Source organism: Neofelis nebulosa, chromosome 13, assembly GCF_028018385.1.
Source record: "Neofelis nebulosa isolate mNeoNeb1 chromosome 13, mNeoNeb1.pri, whole genome shotgun sequence".
Taxonomy (NCBI): domain Eukaryota; kingdom Metazoa; phylum Chordata; class Mammalia; order Carnivora; family Felidae; genus Neofelis; species Neofelis nebulosa.
Window position 1 is genome coordinate 92264359 of NC_080794.1, and position 22163 is coordinate 92286521.

Genomic DNA, 22163 nt, shown 5'->3' on the forward strand with positions numbered 1-22163 from the left:
GAGGAGCCCAGGCTCGTCCTGCAGCCTGGCGGGGCAGCAGCTTGAGTAAGGCTCAGAGGTTGGGGGGTGCTCAGGTGCGGATGTGCCCTCGGACTTCCTGGAGAACAGAAGCCCACACGGGACCCAGTACCGCTTCCTGCCCTGCCGGCCCCCACGCTGACCTGGCCCCCGGGGCGGGCAGGCACGGGGCGGAGGGAGGGCGGTCCCTGTCATCTGCCGCTAATCCAAGAGGGTTTGTCCTCAGCTCAGTGGCCCTGGAGCCACGTTCTGGACAGGCTTCCTGAAATGGTGCACATCAGTGCAAGTCCAAACCTTGGGCGAGGGTGTGGTGCCCCAGGCAGTCCCAGACCAGAGGTCAAAATTTCACAGCCCAGTAGTTCCCCCAAAGCAAATGGAAAGAAAAGGAAAAGCAGCAAGGGGTTGGCGGGCTTTGAGGCATCTTGGGCAGAGGTGGCGGCGGGGCCCGTGCCCCCGCGAGCAGAGCAAGACACAGAGACGGTCTGGGGTCTGGACGTGTGGGTTCCGTCCCTGTGCTCACACACAGCTGGATCAGGGAGGCTCGTGAGCCCCCCTTCCCAGTGAGCTCACTTCTCTTCCTTAGCTGTGCAATTATTTGGGAACAAAAATTAAAAGGCAACAGTCCCTGTAAAGGCAAAACCCAGAGCTGTCGCAGACGCACTCGCTCCTCGGCCAGCAGACCAGACCACCCATGTGCAGCCAGACCAGCAGGGGTCTGCTCCTCCTCCGACACAGGACCCCCACCCCACCCCCCCGCTGCCGCCAAGGCTCCTCTTGTCCCACCCTCACCACTGGCAACCCTAGGGTGTAGCGGGCAAGCCTGTTGCCCAGAGCCCAGGACGGGGACACAAAGTTTCCGGGTCTCAGAGCAGGGCACGAGGGCGGCAAGCCCAGGGCCAGTGGGCTCCTTAGCTCGGTAAGAGGTTAGCACGACACCAGGGCTCTGGTAACACTGGCGGCAAATAAGCGAATTTGCCACTGCACACACAGCGGCCTGGACAAGAAAGACGTCTGTGGCTTGTGAGTTGGACCCCCTCCATGGTGCCTGTTCTTCAAGGCAGCAGCCAGACTGAGTGCCCACCACCCTGCCTCCAGGAGCCTGCTTCCGGCCCCTTCCACCTGCCCCCCAAGACCCCCTGCAGCAGGCAGGCAGAGCCGAGTCTGGGCAGCAACACAGGACATTTGGCGGGTGGGCAGCATGGCTGGAGTGGGGAGCAGTGGGGTGGGGGTCACAGCTGTGCCACCCAGGGCCGAACCCGCCCTATGGGTTCCACTCTGCACTTCAGCGGGTGCTCCTCAGGACTCCCCCACCCTCCTGCCCAGTCCTGCGGCAGGACAAGGACCGTGCTGCCCCCTGGTGCCCGGAGCCCAGCCTTGCTGATTGCTGGGACACCAGGTGTGCCCACCTGGACACCAGGCTTGGATTTCGTCCCCTGCGAGACCTTGATAATCATCCTGAAGTTGCTCAAATGCTGCGTGTTTTCACCTTTTTTTTCTTTTTTTGAGACAAAGAAGGTGCCCAAGTGAGCGAAGGGCAGAGACAGAGAAAGAGAGAAAAAGAGAAAATCCCAGGAGGGGAAGAGAGAGGGAGGGAGGGAGTGAGAAAAGGGCGCATCCTCACCCAGAGCTGGGACACGTCCCCACCTGATGTGGGACTCAAACTCACCAATGGTGAGATCACGACCTGAGCCAAAGTCAGGTACTTAACTGACGGAGCCACCCAAGCGTCCTTCACTTTGTCTTTATTTGAGAACAAAAACATTTTTAAGAACTCACCCTATTCAATAGAAGAACTCACACAAACACACCTATAGAGGCACCCGGCCCGGTGCGGGTGGCTGCTGTGAAGGGAACCTAGCGCCCTGAGCAATGACAGCAGCTTGGCAAGACGCCCCTCGGATTTTATATTTAAACAGTAACGACACACACAAACACATGTGGTTCAGCAATATTCATTCACGTAATGGCTTCTGAACTCATTCTTCTGCAACACCTGCTGGCCTCACTGGGCGGTGACGGCAACCCTGGGCGCAGATGCCGGGGGGCCCCGTGGGACGGGCACTTGGGGCGCTGCCTTCTGGCTCCTCTCTGCAGACAGACGCTCCAGGCGCTCCGTGTAGAAGCCATTGAAGTCAAGTCTGCGGGAGGAGAGGGGCTGGGCTCCTGCACCCCCAGGTGCAGAGGCGCCCTCCCTGGGGCAGCCTGTCCGCCCCACAAAGGGGGAAGGGTGGTCTCTGCACCAGGTGCGAGGGACACGCACCCACACGAGGGCCTCAGGCTCCATCCGGCCTCCGCTTTTCAAGCAATACTGACACCAGAACTCAGACACACATGAAAATTAAACAACAAGCGTCCCAGGCCCTGTCCTTAGGACATCCAATGCCCAACATAGGACACCTTCCCAGGCAGGGACACCCCCTCAATCTCCTGGAAAGAAGCTGAGCCACTGCCTCCCTTCGGAAGAGCTGTGTGTCCAGGATTCACGGGCAGTGGGAACCTGACAGCCCCAGAACCACAAACTGGCTGAGCGGCCTGCTGGTCCCCCTCCCCACGGGGCCCCTCCCAGAGTCACCAGGAATGTACCACCACACCCACCCCCCACCACCCGAGAGTGGCAAGGCACAGACAGCCCCAGGAGCCCAAACGGGGCGGGTTTAGTGCGTGCCGCCACGACCCTCACTGTGTGCTCACAGCCCACGGCAGAAATGGCATCCCCGGTCCCATCCTCCCTCCCGTGGCCACCCCTTGGCTGCTCATCTGAAAATGGGGGCAGGGGGTGGGGGGTGACGCGGCTGCCGTGCATAGCCTAGGGCTATGGGGGCACTGACGGGGCAGCCCGACACACGCTGGCGCACACACACGAGTGAACACAAACCGCTACGCACGCCCGTCTGTGACTTCAGGGGGTGACGCATAGGAGGCTAAGGACAGACACCCTCACGCCCGAGCAGACCCTGCCTCAGTGACACCTTCCTGAGGTGGCCCAAGGCTGCGTGGCAATGGTGAAGGGGGAGCCGGCGAGGGAAACCCGGGAGTCCCATCAGGCAGGGACAGGATCGCGCCCGTGGCCACGTGGGAAGCCGCCTGGAGATGACGCACCCACCTGGAGATGACGCTGGCCATGCTGTGCTCACAGTCACTGGTGCTGTAGAGGCTCAGTCGGGCCAGAAGGTCAAGCAGATGTGCTGAGAAATTCTTATCAAACTTGTTGATGGTGGCCTCGAAGCTGGAGGCCAGCTGCGGGGCGTCCACGTGCTCAGCCAGGTACTAGAAGACAAGTTCGGGCACCGTGAGCGCCCCCAGCCCGGCCTCGGCACTGCTCTCACCAGCTCAGCTTCCCTGTCCCTTTATCTCTAATAGAAGAAAGGATCTGGGCAAGTTTTTGCGTGATACAAGGTGAAAGGGTTAGGACAACATAAAGCTTCCCGAGACCACAGGACAGAGACACAGTCTGGGCAGCTGGCACCCTGCTTTGCTCCCACCCACACGCGGAAGCAGTAGACCCGCCCGCCTGGGGTGTTTTTTCTGCAACTCAGGTTTTCGAGCTAATGCCGCATTCTCTCCTGGCTCCCTCTCAGTGGAGGGAACGGACCCAGGGGCCCGGGAGCAGGGGCCTGGGCTGGTGCTGCAGGGCCTATGCCCCGACATCCTCTCCAAGGAGGCCCCTCTAGTTAAGGCCGGGGCTCTGACCATAAGGACGGCAGGGCCCACAGCCCCACGCCTGCTGTGTGCCAGGCCCTCCAAGGGGCGCCCACACCTGGGCGTTCCTCCCCTTGGGGGAACCGTGGCCTTGCCCTCAAGCACAGTGGGGCTGAGGTTTCGACAAGTCGAGCGAGAAGATTCTCTGGGACTCATATTTAATATCTAATTCAAAGCAAACTTTTTTAACCAAAAGAAGAGTGAAGGGCGGCAGCAGGCGCGCCTGCTAAGCTGCAGGCCCAGCGGTGCCGGACGAAGCACACCTTCCTGGCGAGCTCCTTGCGGGTGCGCTCCTCCACCCGCTCGGCCTCCGTGGGCGGCCCCAGCATTGTGCCATGCTCCAACATCAGGCGGCCCAGCTCACTGTCCAACTTCACGCTCTGCGTAAATCTCTTGGGGTCAGAAAGAAACGCTCCTGTTAGCGTCAACCCACCCGGCCCAAGTGAAGGGTGGGCCTCCGCACAGCCAGGCGGTGTCTGCTGTGCCCACGTGACCTTACGGGCGCCTGCCCGAGGGCTGGTCCACTGACTGACTGAAGAACGTCTCTCCCCCGATGGAGCCCCACGTGACCGCGAGAGGTCTAAGGAACCAGTTCCCAGGCTCCTGTCCTCTGGAGGCTGGCCAACACCTCGCACGCTCTCCACTGGCCCCACCGACTCAGACCCCCTAGGCCCTGGAGCCCCAGTGAACCCCCACCTCACCCCCTCTGCCTTCCAACACTTATATTCTGTGCCAATACTTTGGGGCAGCTGCTTGTAACTGAATCAAGTAGCTCAAGTCGGACAAAAAGAACAGCAGGCGTCCAGAAAAAGGCCCAGAACAGAGGCCCACACCGGCGGAAGGGGACTCCGAGCAGCACCCCTGCAGACAGATGGCAGGAGGCGAGTGGGCTGTGGGGTGGCCGCACCTGCATGCAGTTGGTGAACATGACGCACACGGACATGAGCCTGGAGAACACCTTGAGGAGCTCCGGGTTGGTCAGCATGCAGTCCTTCAGACAGTTGTCCAGGAAGCTCGTGTGGTGGCCCAGCACGTCATCGATGTTGGACGCCTGTGCGGAGAGAAGGACCCGGCCTTCACTCTGGGAACGACTTCGCAAGCAGACGGACCCCGCGGGCCTGGCTTCGGCTGCAGCTTTGCACGCTTCTGGTCTGTCGCCATTTTTCAGATGACCCCGTGGCCTCTGGGGGGCAACATCACCCCCGACACGCCTGCTCTCGCACACGCACACCCTCACCGTGCTCGTAGGGAAGCCTCTCGTGTATGCGGAGGGCTTCGCTTCCTCCCCATCAGTCTGCGGCCGGCGCTGCTCTCACCCCTGACCCCTGACCTGCTACGCTCCCTCCTCAAGAACCCGCTGGAGCCTCTTCAACGTTCCGACACGCCAAGCTACGACTCACAGACTTCAGGTTCTTCTCGAGGACGTGCCAGGTCGGCTCCATGACTTCAAACATCATGTAGTACTGAATGTTCTGAACAAAGTTGAGCATCCGCTGCCGCAGAGTGAAGGCGCCGGCAAACCTGAGCGAGCAGACGGTTTCAGCGCAGATGACAGGGAGTCGGCGCATCTACAGCATGTGGGGGCCACCCGCCTTGTCGTCAGGGCGTCTGCTCCGGGCTCATGCCCCTCCACGGGGCCCACACGCGGGCACGAACACCACCAGCGTGTGGGGCACCCCTGGCCGACAGTGAGCAGCTGCGTGTGAGCCAGCAGGAGGAAGCACACGCCCCCAAACCTCGGAGGGCTCACGCTAACGGGCCCGACCCCCCCCCAAGTCTGCACAGACGGCTGAGGGACAGAGCCAGTGGCCACCGCGGTCGGCAGTGGCCCTGCTCCGCAACGTGAAACATGTCACGGATCTATAAGCTACAAAGGTGTGCGACAAATTGCCTTTTTGCAAGAGGGGAGCGCGTGCGCGCAGACGAGACGCACCACTTAGCGGAGTGCAGGGAGCACTGCTTGGCGGCCTTGTTGCTGATCCAGACGCTGCAGAGTTGCCGCTCTACGTGCTTGCAGTAGAACATGTGCCTGAAGAGCATCTGGTAGCGGGTCAGGGCTTTCCTGCAGGGAGCGGGAGGAGACAGGCGCGTAGGTAGGCTTCTGGGCGGCACCAGAGCTCATGAGGCTCGCAGCAGATGGCGGCCTGGGCTTTGGCGGCACCGAAGCGGTTCTGCACTCCGGCCACCAGGCGCCAGGCAGCCCACCCTGGACACAAATGGGTGTGGAGGCGCCTTGGACGTTCTGCAGAACAAGGCAGGTGCCGGGCGGATCCAGTCCCTTCCTCCCGGCAGACCTGCTGTAAGGTCTAGAGAAGCTAGTGCTGGAAGGGTCAGGAAGGACCAGCGCTCACCTATTGATAATCAGCGACAGGGGCCACTTGACGACGTAGTCGAAAGAGAAGGCCTCGAGGCCACTCAGCGTGAGCTCGGTGGGGTCGGCATGGACCATCGCCTTCTCCTGCTTGGTCTCGATGGCCAGAACCCGCAGGAGCTGGGTGATGAGGTCATGCGGCATCAGATCAATCTTGGGAAAGACAGAGAGAATGGCGTCGAGTCCTGACCACGGCACCGATCCAGCTGCAGCACAGGCCGGAGAAGCAAGTCCCTGCGGTGGACGCCATCTCCGAGCCCAGCTTGCAAAACAACTGCCTGCCAAGAGACCCCCACTCAAAAAGTAGGCGTCTTTCCTCCACCAAAGTAGGAAAACAAACATACAGAGAGATCATTTAAAATACACCTGATGATATAAATGAAAAACCATGAAGTCACAAAGGCCTGAATCCCTCCAGATTTACAACTTTACCGCAGGTGCCAGGCTCAGGCTGAAAGAGAAGGTACGTGGGTCTGAAAACACAGCACAGCTGACCCTTAACGTCCCGGGTCAGGGCGCCAACCCGCCGTTCAGCTGAAAATCCACATGCAACTTCTGACTTCCCCTCCCCCGACCACCGATAGCCTACTGCCGACCGGAAGCCTTACCGGGACAGCTGACGGACGCACGCTTTGCATGCCGTACACCACACACAGTGAGTTCTCGTAACAAAGAAAGCTAGAGACAAGGAAACGTCACTGTGCTGCATTTACCATAAAACACCCACGTGCGCATACCCGGGCTGCGGGTATCACTGTCAAGAGTTGGTTCCTCCCGTGTCTTTACCTCAAATGTCTTTCTCAGGCAGCTGCTCTAGCTCTCGGGACACGGGGAGCGGCCTGAAAGGTGCTCCCCCCGCCCCCTCACCCCCAGCCCACCTTGAGATCGTCCTTGAAAGGGTCCGTGTTGGCAGTGCTCATGCGCAGGGCCAGCTCCAGCAGCGCCTCCAGGCGGGTGGGAGTGATGTCGTCCACCGGCTTCTTCAGCTCCTCCTCGGTGAGGTCCATGAAGTGCACGAAGAAGTCCCCCTGGTCCATCAGGAAGTAGCGCTTGATGGACCTGCGGGCGGACGCAAGGTCATCGGGAAGACTGGCCGACGCGCACAGCGGCCTGGACTCGGAGAGAGGCAGGCGTCTGACGAGGAAGAGCTGCGTGCTTGCAAAGGGCTCCCACCAGAACCAGCGGTTTTGATGATGGGGGCGGCGGGGGGACGGGGGGAAGCCAGGAGGGGCCACATGGCCCAGGAAGGACGTGTCAAGCACATGGCCTGCCAGCGCCCCACACCAGGAAACATGTTAGAAAGGGGAGACCGGCGGTCAGCTTCAAACACACGGAAACAAACAGCTCTTAGGCAGGGGCAAAGAACTCTGTGCCCGGCTACGCTGCCTGGAAGGGGCTGGTGGGGCCGGGGGCAAGACTGGGAGGCTGTGTCACTGCAGACAAGGTGACACAGGCAGACACTGCCCTGCTGGGCCTCGGGGAGTTGGGACCACAGTGGCAGGGTCACAAATGTGCAAGGTTCTCAGGCTGTCTTCTCAGGCAGGACAACCTGGCAGTGTGCTGGTTTTTACATAAATAGGACAGAGCCACTAAAAGTTAATTTGTGGCCTTGGTCAGACACCCCCGATGGTTACACATGCTGAGCTAGGAGGCCAAGGACAGACGGCACACCTCAGGTGCGCCACAAGCTCCTTCTCTTCCATCAGGAAGGCCAGCAGGACCTTGCTGGCATAGTTGAAAGCCTTCTCGATTTGCTCAACATATGCCCGCTCCTTCAGAGTGTAGATGATCTCCTTGGCCACTGGGCAGGTGACATCGTGGCCACACTCTCTGACTACATTCAGGTATTTTCCTGAAAAGACAGGGAGAAAGCAAATTAAAATTTTCACCATAAGTACAATAAACCACAGACCTGAACCTCGGATGCTGTAACCCAAACAGTAGCTAGAGAACTGGAAAGAGAGGTTGAGAACAGCTGACAACCCTCTACACATGGCAGAGAAACACAACCAACTGACACCCACGGAGCACAGAAGCGCTAAGTGCTAGAACAGGCTGGACTCTCCAGATCTTCTTTTTTTTTTTTTTTTTTTTTTTTTTTTTTTTTTTTTTTATTTATTTTTGGGACAGAGAGAGACAGAGCATGAACGGGGGAGGGGCAGAGAGAGGGAGACACAGAATCGGAAACGGGCTCCAGGCTCCGAGCCATCAGCCCAGAGCCTGACGCGGGGCTCGAACTCACGGACCGCGAGATCGTGACCTGGCTGAAGTCGGACGCTTAACCGACTGCGCCACCCAGGCGCCCCTCTCCAGATCTTCTAAGAACACAGAAATAATTTCAAAAATATTTCAGAGAATGAGATTCTAAACCCTCTTCCGACCCCGTCCTAGACAGCACAGCTCCCAGAACCAAAGTGCCGAGTTCCCGGCCAGCAGCGTGTCAGGTACGTCAGTCCATGTGATGGTGACAGGACCATCACTGGCCCAGTGAGGCCTGCATCCTCGGCTGTTTTCCTGTCATGGTATGAGACCAACCCAGTGAGAAACAGATCTTTGGTCTCTGTCCCTGGTTGCTGGCGCTGAACTCCTAAAACTCTTGGGATTTTGTTACTCATGAAGCCCCTTCTGACCACACCTGAGTTCAGGCCAGAGAGGGACTCTCGGCAGCTTCCCTAGACAGCTTCAGGGTGAGGGCTGGTGGCCAGGGGACCCAACCCCGTCATCACCGCCCACTGAGGTCAGGATCGGGAAAGGCTGAATAAAGCACCAACGGTCAATCATTTCATCAATCATGCCTGCATAATGGGACCTCCATAAAATTCCTAAACCAAGGTGTCTGAAGAGTTTCCAGGGAGGGGTACACATCCACACGGGGATGGTGCACCCCAAATCCACAGGCACAGGAGCCCCTGTGCTCGGGACCTGCCCAGACCTCGCCCCATGGACCCTTCACCTGGCTGTTCGCTTGTATCCGTTATAACACACTGGTAATCTAGAGAGTAAAGCGTTTCCCTGAGTTCTGTGAGCCGTCCTCGCAAATGATCACACCAGAGGAGGGGGCCATGGGAGCCTCCCATTTGCAGCCACTCAGACAGGACCCAGTACTTGCTGATGTGGGGGCCGCCCCAAAGGACTGAGCCTCAAACCAAGGAGCCCGCCACAAACCCCGGGTGGATGGGATGAGGGCTAATTTACAGGATGCCCGGCTTGTGTCCATAGAGAACAGGAGAGCGGGATGCCGGTGTGGAAAAGCCCCGCATCTGGGGTCAGCTGGGAGCAGGGAAGCAACTTTCCTGTCAGTGATAACAGAATTCTAGAAGCGAAGTGGCAAAGAAAGGGCGTCTGTGAGACAAACCCCCAGGGTCAGGGCACAAAGCAACAGCACCCGGAGCCACAGGAGTCGGACGGGACGGTCGCCAGGCAGGGAAGGCACCACCGGGTACAGGGCCGTGACGGCAAGGCCACAGGCAGAGGCACACCGGGGCCGCAAGGCTCACCTGTGCTGAGGACCTTGCCTGCCATCTTCTGCAGGAAGGAGGGGATCTGGTGCTGCACGACGGTGTACCTCTGGTCCCAGTACTTGTCGTTGTAATCCTCCTGGATCTTCTCCTTGCGCAGCTCGTGCTCTTCCACCATGAACTCGCTGCAGGCACAGCGGACACTCTCGGGGTCTGGCCGACCAGAGCCCCCAGGTCGGTCCCCGGCTGTGAGCAACAGTGAACCCACCCACACCCCTGGGGGCAGCTGTTTCAACCGGGGGCTCGGAGAAGACCCGGGGCCACGGGGCCACAGGGGGACCTCTACCTCCACCCCTCCCAGGGGAACTCGGCACTTCCCTCCATCACAGACACGGACAACGCACGACCCCAACAGCAGGGGCGCGACCCCAGCACACCTGCTTCAGATACCACTCTCACAAGGCAGGATTTTACAACTTGTTTTTTCAAGTTTACTTAAAACTTTATTTTATGCGAGAGACAGAGAGACAGGGAGAGTGCAAGCAGGGGAGGAATAAAGAGAGAGGGTGAGAGAGAATCTCAAGCAGGCTCTGTGCTGTCAGCCTGACGCGGGGCTCGAACTCACAAACCCTGGGATCATGACCTGAGCCGAAACCAAGAGTCGGACGCCCAACCTACGAGTCCCTCAGGCGCCCCGCGTGAGGCACAATTTTAAAATCGTGTTCCTGGGGCGCCTGGGTGGCTCATTCGGTTAAGCGTCCGACTTCGGCTCAGGTCACGATCTCACGGTCCGTGAGTTCGAGCCCCGCATCGGGCTCTGTGCTGACAGCTCAGAACCTGGAGCCCGTTTCAGATTCTGTGTCTCCCTCTCTCTCTGCCCCTCCCCTGTTCATGTTCTGTCTCTCTCTGTCTCAAACGTAAATAAACGTTAAAAAACATAACAAAAATAAAATAAAAAAATTAAAAAAAAAATAAGTAAATAAAAAATAAAATAAAATCGTGTTCCTTGTAAGGTCCTCCCCTCAGACTGTTATTTGCACCATTCGCAGAGAAACACTACCCCAGCCACAAACTTATTTTTAAAGTATTTTAAGAAATCTACCTCAACACAATAGACTCCTTCGTGAGCTACCCAAGCTCCGTTTACGTATTTAAACGCGTGATGCGGAGAAGGAACGCTCAAGTCTCACCACTGGGAAGGAAGGAAGCTCAGGCCAGGAGCCGCCGCTCCGGGCGACTCCGACGCCCTCCGCTCGACAAGATAAAGCCTCCCGGGGCTCGTGTGGGCGTGTGCCCCTCGCGTACCTCACCAGTGTTCTCCTCGGGCCCTGCGAGCCTACCTGTACGGGTCGTTGATTATCCCTCTATAGATCCACTTCTCCAGGATCTCGAAGTAGGGCACGCTGGCAGCCTTGGTGAGGTACAGACACAGCTCCTGGGCCTGGCTGTCCCCCGTGTAGTTGAAGCTCCGGTCGTGGAGAAGGCTCAGGGTTGACCCCCCAACACACTCGCCTTTATCCACCGAGGTGGCTGCAAGGAGGTGGAGGTGGCGCTCAGTGTGGCGAAGGGGGTGCCCTTGGCGCTTGAGGCCATGTCACGAGAGGCCAGGGCCTCAGTTCATCTCCGGTCTCCCGGGGACAGGTGCCGCTCTCGCGGGACACACTCAAACCGTAACGCTGTGATCGCTAACTAAAGCCTATCAGGAAGAGCTTCCAGAGTTTTCCTGCCACAGACTAACACCTGACGCCCCGCGGGCTCTGGCCGCACAACACGCCGGTCCTGCCGATGCTCCCGCGGGAGGGCCGGCACGTCCCCGGGGGCGGGAGGGCAGGCACGTACCCAGGGAGGCCAGGATGTCCAGGGTGCGCATGGCTGGCTGGATGTAGAACCAGAGCTTCTGCAGGGACAGGAGGCCCTGCCTCTGCAGCTGCTCCAGCTGTGTGACCAGGATCAAGTACTCCTTCACCAGGGCCCTCATGGCGGCTGCCAGGGCGTGGTTCACCTGCCCGTATTCGAAGGAAGACTTCTCTTCAATGAACCTAGGAGGGAGAGGGCACCCGAGCAGGTGAGGCTGAGTTTTCAGATCAGATGTCACAAGCTCTGGGTCCCCTCCCCACTCAAGCTCTTACCCTTGAAGGGAACCTGTAGACACCAGCCCCCTGCACTTGTCCCCAGGCCCTTCGGGACCGTGCCAGGAGTGAAACCCGGTCACGACAAGACAAGCGCGCTCTTGGGGTTTTGTTTTTGGGGCACGAGGACTGAGCTGCAGGGATCAGGAGCACCTGGGAAGGCGGGCGCCCACCTGGTCACCGTGGAGTAACTGGCAGCCACCGGGAGGACCCTGTTCACCAGCTCCCGGATGGACAGGTCGAGGTTGGGGTCCACGAGGAAGGTGCGGCTCTGCCTCCCGGTGAGAGGCTGGGCGGTGATGTACCTGCCGTCCACACCCACCAGCACGTAGAGCAGGTCCTCCACCACAGCCGACTCCTGGGCGGTCAGGGGCAGCGTGCCTGCGGGCCGTGGACACCGCTGGGCCGTAGCCTCGCGTCCAGGGTCCCCGCTCCCACAGATCTCGCTCCCGACAGAATCTCCTCGGCACACCCCCCTCCCCCACCGGCTCCCCGGTGCTACGCCCTCCAGCGCTCACGGGCGTGAGAACCAGGCTGACGGGGGCCAGTGACTGGCCGCGGAGCGGTGCGCCACAGCCTTAAAGCCCCGGGCGGAGAAAAACTCCCACTCAGATAAACGCCCGGCCTTAAAAGGACGTGGTTAGGAATTAAGGAGCACTTCTGCCGTAAGCTGTTCTCACAGCACTGGTCACGGCCAGCAAGTCTGGGTTGCGGCGCGACAAAAAGATTTTCTTCAAAGACTTTAAAACCGGGTACGCGCAGTATGAGGCGGTCCCCTCACAACCACGCCGCGGACCGAAGGACAGTCGCGAGCCATCCCCAGGGCCGCCCGCCAAACACCTCCTGACCCAGGCAGCCCCCTGCCTCTCTCGGTTCACGGGCCCTGACACGACCCCCACTGCTCCCCCCAACAACACCTGCCGGGAGAGACCGCCGTGCGCGGGCAGCCAGAGGCAGCAGCGGCAGAAAGGTGTCTCCACGAAGCCGCCCCCCACCCCAGCCTCGCACAGCCGGCCCCACGCGTGCCTCTGTCGGCCCCACAGTGCCCCAAACCGGGGCCTGGCGGCTCAGGGTGGTGCTGCACCACACACGCAGGACATGGGCTCCGAGCAGGCAGCCGCCGTCTGTGGCCCGGGTCACCCGGCACGCGGAGGCGCACTCTGAGCTCTGGCTCCTCTCCACGAGCCCGTCACGACAAGGTCACCCACAGCTCCCGTTCCTCGTGAGCAGGGCCGTCTTCCGGGAACGGCCACCAGCCTCGGCTGCCGCTCACTTGAAACCTGAGCGTCACCCCACTTAGAGCCCCGGCGCACGCTCTCAGTGGGGTTAAGGGGTGCAGCACCAGGTCAGCTGGTCCTGAGGGAGGGGACCTTGGCCTCAGGGGGCAGATGCCACCCTGCCCCTCCAGCACCCTGCCCACGTGTGGGAGAGAGCACCGCAAGCCGTGCTGCTGAGAGGCAGGCGAGATAGGAAGGGACTGCTCCGAAGGGGACACTGCACCGCGAACCGCGGCCAGGAGAACGATCCAGCAGGGTCTCTGTGGCTCGCCAGGGTTTGGGGAGTCGCTGCAGAGGCGACGTGGGGCACACCCCTGCCGCTCAAAGCCGCTAGCTCTGGGACTGTGGAGAGCACCCCAGGGAGGAGGGACGGGACACGAGGCTCCGTGCCACTGGCCACCTGGGCCAAGTAAAGAAAGCAAAACACCTGTTCCTCAGCCACACTAGCTGCATTTCAATGCCCATGAGCTCCATTCAGCTGATGGCACCATACGTTCTGGATACAGCATATCCAGAACATTCCTCAGCACAGAAAACTCTGGGGAGGTAGAGGCCCAAGCCAGTGAGGGCAGGACAGTGTGTGAGCAAGAAGGGTTGGTGAAGGCTGGGCCCGGGGCCAGGCTGGGGCAGCGGGAAGGAAATGAACACAGGGGCCACCCCCAGCTCCAGGACCTGACAAACAGTGACACCGGTCGTCACGAGAGGAGTGGGGACACCAGAGGGAAAGTCAGGAGCCCCGCGGTAGACACAAACGGCAGACAATGGGCCCCATGAGCCAAAATTCAGGGAGACATCCTAGGGATAGAGACCTGAGATCACAACAGGGGCATGATTCCTTCAAACTAAAAGGTCACTGTGGAGAGGGAAACAATCAGAAAAGACCCAGGAGCAAACCATGGGAGCACTTGGAAGAGGAGGGTGGGGGGGCGGGGAGGGCAGACACAGGGAGGACACAAGAGCTCGGCGCTCCTGAGCACAAAAGCACAGGAAGAACGGTGCCCCACGCCGCTCACACACGCAGATGTGAGAAACAGACGTACCGCATACCTATAGGCACAGCCATGTCCGTGTTGACGCCTGAGCCAGGCAGGAAGTCCCCAAGGAGGGTGGGTCTGTCGTACACCCACGGTGGAAAGACGGGGAGGCGCTGGCCTGAGTTTTTTTTGTTCTGCTTATCTCGAAGCAACTTTCTTGTCAGTTCCAGAGACTGGCGAGGGTGTTTTCAAAAAACAAAAAAATATATATACTTTTAGTACAAACGTTTAAATGCTAACACATACGGCACTGGAGAGATCGCCCACTGAACGCAAATGAGGAAGCGGAATGACTGTCTCCACGCCCGTCACAGTGTGAGGAGCTGGGGACGAGACGGGAACCCAGCCTCTTGTCAGGGTCCCAGTCTGTGCGGGACCCACAGGTAAAGCAGCAACACCAGCAACAGGCTGCACCCTTCTGGGGACAACTACACACGGACCCCGTCACTTTTCCTGGAGACAAAGGTCTAGTCACGACCTGATGGGTCACGGATGGGTCAAGGAAACCAGGCCACCCCCCCCCCCCCGCCCGCCCCTCCCAGCCAGCTGGAGAAGGGCGGGCGTAGAGGAGAGATCCACCCAGGGAAAGGCCGACCCCCGACACGCCCGCAGCAGCAGTCCTCCTGCGGAACCAGCCACCAGAAGCTGACCAGGGCAGGCCGAGGTGGCCCGGCTGTCAGGAGAGCCAGCTCAAAGGTGGCCAGGGAGAGAGGCAGGTGCAGACCATTTTCTCGTCGATCACACGGGGTGGCAGTGCGGGGACACGGGAGGTGCTGATAGGACACGCCCACCGGCACTGGCCGTCATGTGTCAGAGCCATGGTGCTCAAGAGGCACGTGCTCTGCTCAGACCCTCGTGGGGACGCAGCTCTGAGGGAGCTTGAAAGCCACAGAAGTTATAGCCTGAGAAGACAGCTGTCCCTCAAGTGACCAGGGCAGGACACGAAATCAAGAGCAAGGAAAAACAGTAAGCACAGAAGATAGAACACGACGTAGATGAAATCATCTACAAAATACAACCTTAAGAAACAAACCGTGCAAACCTAATGGATGGAAACGGAGAATCACAGTATACAGGGCAAGACCCACAAGAGTGCCTCGGACACGCGAGCCCAGAACAGGCGAGCCGGCGCGGGTGACGCAGGGCCTCGTGTTTCCGACCTGCAGCGTGCGTCAGAACTGCCGTCCCTACGCAGCTAGGTCCCCATCGGGAGCGAGCCGCGGCCCCTCCACGTCCACGTTCCTCTCTGGCTCGCACACACCCCATCGCCGCACCTGCTCCAGCAGGCGTGGCCCGTGGACGGCGGGTGCAGTACCTGCTGCAGCGTGGAGCCTGTGGCCACGCCGCCGAGCTGCTTCCTCAGCTCTTCCAGCTCCTGCATGGAGATTTTGGAGGCCGTGGCGGGGCCGCTGAAGCCGCTGGCGCTGCTGCCTGCAGCGCTGGCCGCGAGCTCGGCTCTCTCTTTGGCGTTCTGTTGTAAGTACTGCAGGGTCTGAAAACACACGAGACCCTACATTACACGCCTGTGCTCTGCTGGGCACGGCCAGGCCCCCTCCTTCCCTCCTGACCCCAGCCGCCCACGGAGGGCAGCGGCAACTCCCGACTCTGTGGGCCGCAGTCAGTCTCTCCGTGTTTTCTGCCGTGAGGGGTCACATGCTCAGACAGAGAGGGAGATAATCCCGCGGATGCTTGACAGCCAACTCCCAAACCCTGTTCCCAACTCAGCCTTTTCTCTACGCTCGGCCAGTCTCCCGTCCCGCACGTGGCAAGACCTCTTCCCTCTGTGTGACGGTCAAGCATGCCTGGTGTGGCACCACAACCTTCTCCAGACCCTGGGCCTGCGGAGTGAGAGGCCCAAGCACATCCCCAGACGCCCTCGGGTGCAACAGCATCTCCGGCCTTGACATGACGCTAGGTGTTTTTCTTAGGGTCACAAGTAACATGCCCATTCAAAACAGACAAAACCCCTGCGTGAGACTATGAAATACAAAACCCTCCAACCACAGGGGTAACCGCGGTCAAACTTCCCAGGGGCACCGCCAACACGAGCTACTGTTCCTCCTGATGCACCACCGACACACCCCTGCGGTACATCAGAGTGCTGCTAGCACAAGGCAGGGAAGGAGCCCCGTGTTGGGTGCTGCAGGCGAGCAGAAAAGTGCCGTCCGACAGCAGACTCACGATGTGTTGTCGCAACTGAGCCAACCCACGTGCGTAGAACAGGTTAATCAGAGCAGCTCCACACACAAGCTCCGTCAGGAGCACGCATCACACTCTCGATGAGTCCACGGCCATTACCTCTCTGTCTTCCGTGAGTTTCGATAACAGGTACACCAGTGGGTCAAGGTTCCTTGTGTTTTTAGATTTCAGTTCATCATATTTCTTTAGAAAGTCTTCTGGAGTACGAGAAAATTCTGCTATTTTAACCTCAAAAGCATAAACATGAAAGATTTAGTGACAATAATAAACAACTGTTAAAAATCTTCCAGGGGCGCCCGGGTGGCTCAGCCGGTTAAGCGCCCGACTTCGGCTCAGGTCATGATCTTGCGGTCCGTGAGTTCAAGCCCCGCGTCAGGCTCTGTGCTGACAGCTCGGAGCCTGGAGCCTGCTTTGGATTCTGTGTCTCCCCCTCTCTCTCTGCCCCTCCCCTGCTCATGCTCTGCCTCTCTCTGTCTCAAAAATAAGTTAAAAAAATGTTAAAAAAATTTTTTTAATCTTCCAGAAAATTAAACACGAAAACCAAAACAGTGAAATTAGGTAGGTTAAATAATCATACACCCCTGAAATAAAACTTAAACTCAACAAAACATCTCATTAAACCTACCCATGATCTCCCACAATTTCCCTCCTGTGTGCTTCCTCAGCCTGAGATCAGGAAATGACCATTTGGATCTTTCTACCAGTTTATGCATTCACTTTACACATTTAACTCTAGGGGCTCCTGGGTGGCTCAGTCGGTTAAGCGTCCGACTTCAGCTTGGGTCATGGTCTCTTAGTCTGGGGGTTTGAGCCCCGTGTCAGGCTCTGCGCTGACAGCTCAGAGCCTGGAGCCTGTCTCCCTCTCTTTGCCCCTCCCCTGCTCATACTTTGTCTCTTTCTCTCGCTCTCAAAAATAAATAAACATTAAAAAATATATATGCATCGGGGCGCCTGGGTGTCTCAGTAGGTTAAGCATCCAACTTCAGCTCAGGTCATGATCTCACAGTTCATGGGTTAGAGCCCTGTGTTGGGCTCTCTGCCCCTCCACAGCTCGTGTTCTCTCTCTTAAAAGTGAATAAACATGGGGCGCCTGGGTGGCGCAGTCGGTTAAGCGTCCGACTTCAGCCAGGTCACGATCTCGCGGTCTGTGAGTTCGAGCCCCGCGTCGGGCTCTGGGCTGATGGCTCAGAGCCTGGAGCCTGTTTCCGATTCTGCATCTCCCTCTCTCTCTGCCCCTCCCCCGTTCATGCTCTGTCTCTCTCTGTCCCAAAAATAAATAAAAAACGTTGAAAAAAAAAAAAAAAGTGAATAAACATTATAAAAAAATATTTTTTAAGTTTACGCATTTAACTCTATTCCCTCTGGAACCAGGGATAGGCTCAGCGGTTATGTTCACTCACTGATTTATGGTGCTCCCCTTGTAATAAATTAAGATCACTTCTGTGTTCCCAGTCTGTCTGTTCAGTGAATTTTTCTAATTATCCTTGTGCCATTATTAAACTATTTATTAAAAAAAAAATTTTTTTTAATGTGTATTTATTTTTGAGACAGCAAGAGACAGAGCATGAACGGGGGGAGGGTCAAAAAGAGAGAGACCCAGAATCCGAAACAGGCTCCAGGCTCCGAGCTGTCAGCACAGAGCCCGACGCGGGGCTCAAACTCACGGACCGCGAGATCATGACCTGAGCTGAAGTCGGACGCGTCACCGACTGAGCCACCCAGGCGCCCCATTATCAAGCTATTTAAATAATACAAGCTTTACAGAGTGTTTCTAAAAACAAATTTCAAAATTATCTCGTACTGAAGATCCGTAATTTTGAATTATATGCTATTTGAATAAAAACAGAAAAACCTGCTTTAGAGGGATTGCAAAGCAGTTAATACAGGAGCTTCCTTTCCATCCAGAGGAATATCTGAGTCTCCTTCCTCAGGGGACTCAGAACCTGGGTTCTGAGGTCAGGGTGACAGCCCAGCAGTCTCCCTGAGCCACCATTTATTCATTTGTACAACAGAGTGAGTAACAAGGGCCATTATGAGGAAGCATCAGAAGCATGGAGTTGAGCAGAATTCCTGGTCCAAGAAAAGCCTTTGACAAGTATTGTCTGCCATCTGCACTGGTAATGCTGTGGCTGCTCAGTCAGGAAGCTTATGAACCTTGTGCACAAACTGTGCCAAGGACAGGGCCCATCTTGTCCAGTGCACAGCACTGTACCAGGACGGGGCCCATCTTGTCCAGTGCATAGCACTGCTCCAGGACAGGGCCCACCTTACCTAGTACACAGCACTGTACCAGGACAGGGCTCACCTTACCCAGTGTACACAGTGCAGCAACAGGACGGGGCCCACCTTGTCCAGTGCGCAGTGCTGCACCAGGACAGGGCCCACCTTGTTCAGTGCACACAGTGCCGCACCAGGACGGGGCCCACCTTGGCGCTGTGTGCAGATACAGTGGTAGTGACATATGGGGTCCTATTCTTCTGCAGCAAGTCGATATAGACCTCAGCACCATCCCCTCCGTGGACACGCAGCAAGCTGAGCAGCTCATTGACGTCGTGGTGAATCCGAAACTCACTCATAGTTTTGGCTCTGAAACAACATCAACAATATGTTCTCCTAAAGCTAAGAGGAAAGCCGTCTACAAAAAACAAAAACTGTGCTAACAGCTCTAGTGAAGACGAGGCCTGAGGTAAACGAGCAGTAGACATAGCACACAACCCATATGCTAATTAACTAATGAATATTAATTTGCAACTGAGCAAGTGAGACTCTAACCTTGTGCGACAGAGAACAAGTTCCGCACATACAAATATCATCAACTCATGCTAAACATCGAAAACTGGCCAGAGTCAGGGAATCTTCAAACAGAAAAGCAGAACGGTTAAGCGTCAGCAGGTGCGTAAGTCACTAGCACACACTTTTAAAATCAGGAGGAGTTCACAATAACCAGTTATGGGCATGAGGCACAGCAGGGCATGGGTTGCAGAGTCCCAGGCAGTCTGAACCCTGACTTGGCCAATTCTGGGCTGTAAGGTCCTCGGCAAGGAGCCTGATCTCTCTAGGCTTCTTCTGCCAAGGGGTGAGTAGTAAATCCTACCCATAGAGGTACTGCGGAGATCAAATAAAATCATCCTGATAGAACACCAAAGGGCCCGTACGGAGTAAGTTCCCATGGTATTGTTACTAGACAAGCAGGAACAAATTCCGTTACTACATAGGGCCGACCACGAGGAAACGTTACTGGAGAAGTGGCTGGTTTTACCAAAGGAAAACTGGATCTGAGTCACCATCAGTTACCTTAGTGATCATAGAAGAGCCTGAACGAGGCACTGCAAACCACAAGCAAGACAGAAAAGACAACACAGAACTCTTCCGCTGAGGCCTCTTTGAATCTCAGGGCAATCGGTTTTACACACATTCTACATTCTACAAGGCTTCCTAAGGAATGTGGGTTGTCCTATAATGGCTAGACTAGATGTCCTATGATGGATGGACTACAAGGTCATGCTAGATGGCAAGGGCACTGCATTTACCATGGAAAGAAAACACCTGTCCCCCAGATACAAGTAGGTGGAGATAGGGCTTCAGAAGAAAGATCATCTAAGTGAATGTGTATTTATTTTATTTTAATATTTATTTATTTTGAGAGAGAGCGAGCGAGTGAGCAGGGGAGGGGCAGAGAGAGGGAGACACAGAATCCGAAGCAGCTCCAGGCTCCGAGCTGCCAGCACAGTGGCTCTCAAACCCATGAACCGTGAGATCATGACCTGAGCTGAAAAGTAGGACGCTTAACCGACCGAGCCCCCGAGGCGCCCCAACGTGAACATTTATTCTAAAACTATCCTCACATGGGGCGCCTGAGTGGCTCAGTCGGTTGAGTGTCTGACTTCGACTAGGGTCATGATCTCGCAGTCTGTGGGTTCGAGCCCACCCGTCGGGCTCTGTGCTGACAGCTCAGAGCCTGGAGCCTGCTTCGGATTCTGTGTCTCCCTCTCTCTCTGCCCCTCTGCTGCTTGCACTCTGTCTCTTGCGTTGTCTCAGAAATAAATAAACTTTAAAGCTACCCTCACCAAACCGTACATTTGTGGCAAAAATACAAGTGCAGACATCCTCCCACTACAAGTGTTAATACTCCAAGGAAGCTGGTCCTCTGTGGGGATCTGGAACAATTCTTGCAAGAACGGTGGCTCTCACCTGCAGGCAGTAGCTCTCCTTAGAGGCCCTCTGGAAACGCGTAAGGGACGCTTCTGATTGTCACAGTGGCTAGAAGGGTGCTCTTGGTGTGTAGTGGGCAAGAGACCAGGGCGCCTAAACATCAACAGAAGCGTCCCACCAAAACTGCCAGCAGCACCCCCACTGGAAACAACTCGGAGGGGCTCACGACAGCCCACTCCGTCTTCCTGATGCTCTGGAGTCGTCCTATCAGTTGTCACAGACACAGACTTCTGTGGCGGAACAGAACTTCCCTCCTCGTGGCATTGAGTGCGAGCTACCAGAAGCCTCCTCCACATTCCCTCACCATGAGTTAGGCACACACGACCCCCCCCCCCACCCCAGTGAACATTTCAGGAAAACAGTCTTTGTTGAGAGTTCAAAACTAATTGCGGGGCGCCTGAGCGGCTCAGCCGGTTGAGTGTCCGACTTCGGCTCAGGTCATGATCTCGCGGCCATGAGTTCGAGCCCCGCGTCGGGCTCTGTGCTGACAACTCAGAGCCTGGAGCCTGCTTCAGATTCTGTGTCTCCCTCTCTCTGACCCTCCCCCGTTCATGCTCTGTCTCTCTCTGTCTCAAAAATAAATAAATGTTAAAAAATAAAAATTAAAAAAAAACTAATTGCACAAATGGGCTTGTAAAACAAAATTTGTGGAAAAAAGGTCAAGAGCCCTGATGCTTTTTCAGAGACAGAAAAGTAAAGCGTAAGCGATGAATCTGTCCAGGGCTCTTCTTAGCTGTGAAACGGACTGGGGATGGGGCCACAAGCCTTTACTTCCAGGATGAAGGAGCCAAAAGATTTTTATTATGCTCTTTAAATGACAGCTCTAAAATTATCTTCTAATTTTTTGAAGAAACAGTACCCCCCTTCCTGACTATATTGCACGCATGGGTGTACAGGTCCTATCAACGCCGAAGTACCTGGGAGAGGAGGGGAGTCCGGCCATGGCCACCCCCCCCCCCCCCCCCCCCCCAGTAAGTCTCAAGCGTCCTTGCGTCCCTTGGATCACCCATCGCTGTTTTAACTAGGTAACTTTCACCAGGTAGGCAGCCGTGTCCGCGGCTGGGCAGAGGTGTCCTCTGCTTTATTCACCGGCGGGCGCTGAGCACCGGGCACAGAGTCCTGCGCACCTCAGGAGCTGATGGGAGGGAGGAGACGAGAAAGGCAGGCGGAACGCGCAGGGCCTGACAGGCTACGAGAGAGCCGCTGGACTAAGGTAACCGGAAGCCACCGAAGGGCTTTAAACAAAGAAGCATTGCCGTAGGACGTGAATTTTGCAAAAACCACTCTGGCTCCAGTTTGGTTACTGGTCTGGAGACCAGCACGACCCAGAGGCCGCGCCAGCCCTTCAGGTGGGAGGCAAACGCGGCGTGGACAAGGGTGAGGGTAATGAGGGCGGAGGAGGGGTGGGAGTCTCCACAGCAGGGAGGCCGCACGGTTAGAGTTTGGGACGTGAGCCGTCGGTGGGGCAGCGCACAGGCCAGCACCGTACCCGAGCGCGGGGTCCAGGGTCGAGACGCCCGCCGGCCGTGCGCCCCTGAGCGGTCGGCGCACGGCCGGCGGCGGAGCGCGGGGAAGGGAGACTGAGCCCCGCCGCCTCCCCCTCGCAAGGCTCAGGATCCACCGCCCGCGGCCGCACTCACCGCGCGTCCGGGGGCCGGTCCGCCTAAGCTCACAGCGAAACCCGCGGCGGCAGCGGAAGTGGCGCGAGGTCACTTCCGGCCCCGCCCCGGCCGGCTCGCGGACGGTGGCCGGCAGGCTGTGGTGCC

At 57.4% G+C, this 22163-nt stretch overlaps 1 protein-coding gene across 4 annotated transcripts; it reads right to left on the reverse strand.

Annotated features, from left to right (window-relative positions):
• Window positions 1-1744: 1744 nt before the first annotated feature.
• Window positions 1745-22162, reverse strand: TUBGCP2 (tubulin gamma complex component 2). 4 transcript variants are annotated; one of them, XM_058698221.1, is made up of 18 exons: window positions 22038-22162; window positions 18612-18771; window positions 16285-16413; window positions 15302-15478; window positions 14000-14159; window positions 11849-12056; window positions 11386-11585; window positions 10887-11076; window positions 9586-9731; window positions 7760-7940; window positions 6967-7147; window positions 6069-6241; window positions 5651-5779; window positions 5118-5238; window positions 4625-4768; window positions 3981-4109; window positions 3122-3285; window positions 1745-2156 (listed from the first exon to the last, which is right to left on the reverse strand). In XM_058698221.1, the coding sequence occupies exons 2-18, from the start codon at window positions 18759-18761 to the stop codon at window positions 2021-2023; spliced, it is 2718 nt and encodes a 905-aa protein (XP_058554204.1). In that variant the 5' UTR covers window positions 18762-18771; window positions 22038-22162; the 3' UTR covers window positions 1745-2020. The 4 variants fall into 4 exon arrangements, with proteins under 4 accessions (XP_058554204.1, XP_058554205.1, XP_058554207.1 ...); XM_058698222.1 differs by lacking the exon at window positions 22038-22162 and having other exon boundaries at window positions 16285-16403; window positions 18612-18748; XM_058698224.1 differs by lacking the exon at window positions 22038-22162 and having other exon boundaries at window positions 16285-16400; window positions 18612-18744.
• Window position 22163: the final 1 nt, after the last annotated feature.

Coding starts and splice junctions, on each gene's coding strand:
- TUBGCP2 (XM_058698221.1), bottom strand. CDS start 18,761: ATGAGTGAGTTTCGGATTCACCACGACGTCAATGAGCTGCTCAGCTTG. Junction 14,160..15,301: donor CAGGCTCCACGCTGCAGCAG/GTACTGCACCCG, acceptor CACCCTCGCCAG/TCTCTGGAACTGACAAGAAA. Junction 4,110..4,624: donor TGTTCACCAACTGCATGCAG/GTGCGGCCACCC, acceptor TCTGACCCCAAG/AGATTTACGCAGAGCGTGAA.